Source organism: Dioscorea cayenensis, chromosome 4 (genome assembly GCF_009730915.1).
Source record: "Dioscorea cayenensis subsp. rotundata cultivar TDr96_F1 chromosome 4, TDr96_F1_v2_PseudoChromosome.rev07_lg8_w22 25.fasta, whole genome shotgun sequence".
Classification (NCBI taxonomy): domain Eukaryota; kingdom Viridiplantae; phylum Streptophyta; class Magnoliopsida; order Dioscoreales; family Dioscoreaceae; genus Dioscorea; species Dioscorea cayenensis.
Window position 1 is genome coordinate 22,092,613 of NC_052474.1, and position 6,252 is coordinate 22,098,864.

The window sequence follows — 6,252 nt, forward strand, 5'->3', positions numbered from 1 at the left end:
CCCTAAAACCCTAAACCCTAAAACCCTAAACTAAACCCTAAACCCTAAAACCCTAAAACCCTAAACCCTAAACCCTAAACCCTAAACCCTAAACCCTAAACCCTAAAACCCTAAACACTAAACCCTAAACCCTAAACAACCCTAAACCCTAAACCCTAAACCCTAAAACCCTAAAAACCTTAAACCCTAAACCCTAAACCCTAACCCCTAAACCCTAAAACCCTAAAACCCTAAAACCCTTAAACCCTAAACCCTAAAACCCTAAAAACCCTTAAAACCCTAAACCCTAAACCCTAAACCCTAAACCCTAAACCCTAAACCCTAAACCCTAAACCCTAAAACCCTAAACTCCTAAACCCTAAACCCTAAAACCCTAAAACCCTAAAACCCTAAACCCTAAAACCCTAAACCCTAAACCCTAAACCCTAAAACCCTAAACCCTAAACCCTAAACCCTAAACCCTAAACCCTAAAACCCTAAACCCTAAAACCCTAAACCCTAAAAACCCTAAACCCTAAACCCTAAACCCTAAAACCCTAAACCCTAAACCCCTAAACCCTAAACCCTAAACCCCTAAACCCTAAACCCTAAACCCTAAACCCTAAACCCTAAACCCTAAACCCTAAAACCCTAAACCCTAAAACCCTAAAACCCTAAAACCCTAAACCCTAAAACCCTAAACCCTAAACCCTAAACCCTAAACCCTAAAGCCCTGAACCCTAAAACTCTAAACCCTAAAACCCTAAACCCTAAAACCCTAAACCCTAAACCCTAAAACCCTAAACCCTAAAACCCTAAACCCTAAACCCTAAACCCTAAACCCTAAAACCCTAAAACCCTAAACCCTAAAACCCTAAACCCTAAAACCCTAAACCCTAAACCCTAAACCCTAAACCCTAAACCCTAAACCCTCTAAACCCTAAAACCCTAAACCCTAAACCCTAAAACCCTAAAACCCTAAAACCCTAAACCCTAAAACCCTAAACCCTAAACCCTAAACCCCTTAAAACCCTTAAACCCTAAAACCCTAAACCCTAAACCCTAAACCCTAAACCCTAAAACCCAAAACCCCTAAAACCCTAAACCCTAAACCCCAAAACCCTAAACCCTAAAACCTAAAACCCCTTAAAACCCTAAACCCTAAAACCCTCAAAACCCTAAACCCTAAAACCCTAAACCCTAAAACCCCTAAAACCCTAAACCCCTAAAACCCTAAACCCTAAAACCCTCTAAACCCTAAACCCTAAAACCCTAAAACCCTAAACCCTAAACCCTAAAACCCTAAAAAACCCTAAAAAACCCTAAACCCTTAACCCTAAACCCTAAAAAACCCTAAACCTTAAACCCCTAAACCCCTGACACCTGACCCCTGAACCCTGAACCCTAAACCCTAAAACCCTAAAACCCTAAACCCTCAACCCCTAAAACACTAGCTGTTGTTCATCGAAATAAACTCGTAATGAAATGTCTCGCGTATACTTACAGCAAACAGAAAAGAAAGCATCGTAAGCATGTACACCTCTTTTAACCATCTTCAATTCCACGAGGACTAACGTCGTTGTAGAAAGCATCCCATGTACGCCAACCAAACTAGTTTAACATTCCTGGTATCTGTTTTGAAATGCTTGCTTAACATTCATTTGTTCAAACTTCATTTGCTCAAACAATGTTATGTTTTGCAATCATTCAACAAGAACAAGTAAAACATTTTTAAGAACAACTATGTTATGATGGTGATGGCACCATCGAAGTTATTGATGCGGTGATGGACAAGGTGAGGGTTACGCGCCCAGTCCATCATCGCATGTGGGGTATGGAGGATCAGAAAAAGAGTTCGGGATCTAATGGAGGCGGATGGACACATAGAAAACAATTTGCAACTCTTAATTTCATAATCAAATCTCCAGGAAAAAAACCTAAACTCCTATCTCAAAATCTCATCAAAACAAAACCAGAAAATCCCATCCATGAAGAAAAACAACCGGCACATCAATTCACAAATGAAATCAAACATCCAGCACCTCGTAACACAAAAATTTACCACAACTTTAACCAAACAACACCCAAACAACAAAAAATTCAAAAATAAATCAGTCAAAAGGTTCATAGATCACAATACCGCTCCGGAAGCACTCTGGGTTGAGACTGTCAACTCGTGATCAAATCATCAAAATTAAAGCCCTTCATGAGCAGATCTAGAACAAAATCACCCAAAAAAACAACAAAAATTGGGGAAAAAATGGGAAGAGAACTAGGTTTAATCAGAGAAAGAGGAGTGTCTCAATACCTTTGGCCTACTTCCCGATATCGGAGTAGAGACCTTGCCCTTTCTCGAACGTCTTAGACCTCACCTAGGCCCACGTCTCCCCCTCCGATCGCACCCCTGAACTCGGCTTCGTCCTTAGAGCCACAATCGCTGACCTCATCCCCCTCCCCATGCCCACCATCACTGCCGTCACTGGCCACGCCGCTGCTAGTGGGTTCATCATTGCCCGCGCGCACGACTATGTCGGCGACCGGGGATTCATCTACATGAGCGAGCTGGACATCGGCGTGCCAATCGCTAGGTACGCGATGTCGGAGTTGAGATCGAGGATTTTCGGATACGAGTGCGATGAGGGATTTGTTGCTGAGACCGGAGAAGATGAAGGCAGGGGAAGCAGAGAGGAAGGGGCGATTGATAGGACAGTGGAGGGAGGGACGGAGGTGATGGCCGTGAGGGCACTCATGAGGATATCTCAAGGGCTTTCATTTCTAAGGTTTGAAGAACAAGAAAGATGTGGAGGTTTTTTTATAATTTGAAACAAAGCTATGTTATGATAATTAAAGTTTATGCAATTGATTTTTTTATTATAATTTGAAACATACTTATGTTATTTGGTGGGAAATGCCAAATGGTGTGTGATGAGTGTCCATTGATTTTTTTTTTCTCTCATTTTGTTTTAGAAGGCGATGAATAGGGGTTGTGAGAATGGAAGTTAGGAGTTAGGCAGTTGTTTTTTTTTTATTTCCTCATAAAGGGAAAAAAAACTTGCATAAGAGATAGGGCTACCAGGTGGAGATAAAAATGTTAGAGTTATTAAACATAGTTAAAAAAATAATCCAAAAATAAAATTGCTCTAATATATTTTAACTTCGTACATATGTTTATAGATATTAAATTATAATTAATCATAAATATATCTAAACACCTTATAAAACAGTGTTAATAAATTATAAATATTTACTAAAACATAGTTAATAAATGCTAAATATTTGTTTTTTTAATCAATCCAAAAATCATATATATTAATAAATCTAGGTGTTGTCAAGTAATATATACTAATATTATATTAAATTAAAATAAAAATTACAATCATTTTGTATAAATTACTAATTATATTATATATATTAATAACTATTATTTAACGCAATGTTGAATTTTGAATTAAAAGAAAGAAGAAAATATAATTATTAAAATCTTAAAATTACCATTCAAAGTGCTTGAAAGATAAGAATTAATAAAGATGAATAAAATATATAAATTATAATGTTTATAATATTAAAGGAAAAATAGAAATTTGAAGAAGAAAGAAAATTTTCTCATGTGAAATTTGTTGCTATTAGAAACCAAGGCATAGCCAGTGGTTTCTTATCTAACTTGTGTTTGAGAGGTCTCGAGTTCGAAACCTCTTAAAACACAATACAAAAAATAAAAAGGTGTTTTTCGCCAATTTATCAAAAAAAAACATTTTGTTGCTATTCTAGTTTCTATTACAATGTTGATTGAATAGCAAAAACTTCTCCAATATTAGTAAAATTCTAATTAAAGTTTAAGCATATGAAACGTGAAATATAATATCTTTTATTGATCCTGCTAAAGTTTTAACACATTATGTTTTAATCATGATTATATTTAAATTAAAAACAAATTTATTTTTTTGTATGATTTAAAAATTTGACTAAAACCAACTAGGGCTGTAAACGAGTCGAGCCGAGCTTTGCCTTGTTCAAGCTTGGCTCGTTACTATTTAATCGAGTTCGAGCTCGAGCCTAGCTTTCTTCGAGCTTCATTTTTCATGTTCATGCTTGGCTCAGTACTATTTCAACCGAGCTAGAGCTCTAACCAAGCTTATTTCGAGCTTCATGCTCGAGCTCAACTTGTTAAGAAAATTCGAAACTTAGACTTGACTCGTTAGCTTGATTAAGGCTTGACTATTTTTTTATATTCTATTTTTTTATTTAGTAAAGTATCATTTAAAGCTTATTTAATGAATCATTATTAAGTGTGACTCAACTCGATTTGAGTTTGAGAATCATTTTAGTAAAAGAATAATTTAAGCTTGTTTATAGAATCATTAAGGTTTGAGTTCAAGCTTGTTAAAATCTTCATTAAATAAGTTAACAAATAATTACAATAATAACAAAATAAACATTGTGATGTAACTATCTATAAATATTTTTTTTTGTAATGTTATTAATGATGCAGTAAATAAGCTTGTTCATGACACTTGTTCTAGCTTATCCCTTGCAGCTCTTGTTTTATATAGTCATTACTGCTTGCCTTTTGAAGAACTTTGCTTGTGTGTTGAGTCGTATCATTTGAAATGCAATTGCAAAAAACCCAAGAATAATAATTATTTTTTTTATTTTTTTTATTTTTTGTTAGGGTCTTTAGTTTGGCTGCATCCATGTGCTTGATCTTTTCACCTTTTGTTTCATTTTTTATTTTTTTGATAAATTTTATCTTTGTTTGATTGATTATCTTGCTTTTACTAGATAAATGAATAAGTTAACGTTTAGGTTGGGCAAAGTTTAGTTCATTTTTGTAGTTCATGGGTTATAGAGAACACCAGATACGGACTTTAATTGATCACAAAACATTCATATATTCTTGGATCTTGAATGAGATTTAAATTCTCAATAGCTTTCTAGATGGCACAATCCTTTCATTTTATGGGCCATATGCTGTAAGCTGCATCAATTTCTCATTCGACTATTTGAGTACACTAGTTCAAGTTCTGTAGCTATTTCCTTATTTGGCTCCAAAGCGAGAATTAATCTTTTTTAGCTTAATTTTATCACAAATAGGATTACATGACTGCTTAAAAGAAAGCAAGAAATACATAATCCTATAAACTTAAAACCTATGGTCTATATTTATTTGTTTCTGTTGATTTAAACATGGTTTGCCACATGATCTTGCACGCTAATATTTTCATTTTCTTCATATGGATCAACAAAATAAATAAATAAATAAAAAGGTTTATAGCTAAACCCTAAACCGTAACCCTTAAACAATAAAACTCTAAAACCCCAAGAGTAATGCTATTTATGAATTACTTCTTGGCTTTGTTTTTGCATGAGGGCATTTGCATAAAATATCATTATCATTATCATTATCATTTTTTTTTTGTGTGTGCATATGTTGTCTTAGTTGTCATATAGGACAAGATTTACAATGTTATGTTTTTATTAAATGGTTCCTTTCTTGTTGCTCAATTGCTTCTCCAATTGACTAGCTTTAGTTATTATTCCATGCAAAAGTCACATGACTCATATTACTAGCTCGGACTTGGGTTCTATTTTATAAAAAAAAGCTTTTGGAACAATCATAGTCATTCTGGTTGGATTCTTTTGTGTTTGTTGTTTTTTTTTAACTTGTTTATTCCTCAAAATTTGTGCTACTAAAAAGCATGCAGTCATATCATCGTTGTTGGTGGGAATGTAGCATGATATTTTTCCATGCCACTTGAATCTTTTGTCTGCCTTTGGTTAAGCAAAATGTTTAACTTTTTTTAAAGCTAAGTACTTTTTTTTTGTTCAAGTGTTTTTACTTTGATAAATGTGCATGATATTGCTTGGTTCTTGAATTCTGCTATGATTACTACCAGTCCATTAAGCTCCGAAAATGGATGTTACAAGTATTTCATGAAAATAGCATACTTCTATATTGTTGATTGAAGAATACAACTTTGATATTATTAGCCAATTTGAGCTTTAGAATTGAAAAATATATTAGCCAATCTTAGTAGAAGATGCTAATTTTTGTTGGTTTCTAATGGAAGTGTGAGCAACCATATGTGTATGTATGTTATTTTAATCATATATGTCCATTCAGACTTCTTGCTAACAACAAACATATTTTATGGTGTTTTATACTGTGGCATGGTGACCTAGTGTGTTATGCATCTAAGGTATGTCTAGAAGTTAGTCCTACTCTGCTTCTCTATTATGGGTACTAGAACTGACATTGATCATTTCCTTAAATAA

At 34.3% G+C, this 6,252-nt stretch overlaps 1 protein-coding gene across 1 annotated transcript in view; it reads left to right on the forward strand.

Annotated features, from left to right (window-relative positions):
* The window catches only part of LOC120258789, an 18,205-nt gene extending 15,403 nt beyond the window's left edge, over window positions 1-2,802 (forward strand). Inside the window, exon 14 of the mRNA XM_039266224.1 lies at window positions 2,356-2,802. Within this exon, the coding sequence (XP_039122158.1) occupies window positions 2,356-2,802 (447 nt within the window). The remainder of the gene's footprint in view (window positions 1-2,355) is intronic.
* Window positions 2,803-6,252: the final 3,450 nt, after the last annotated feature.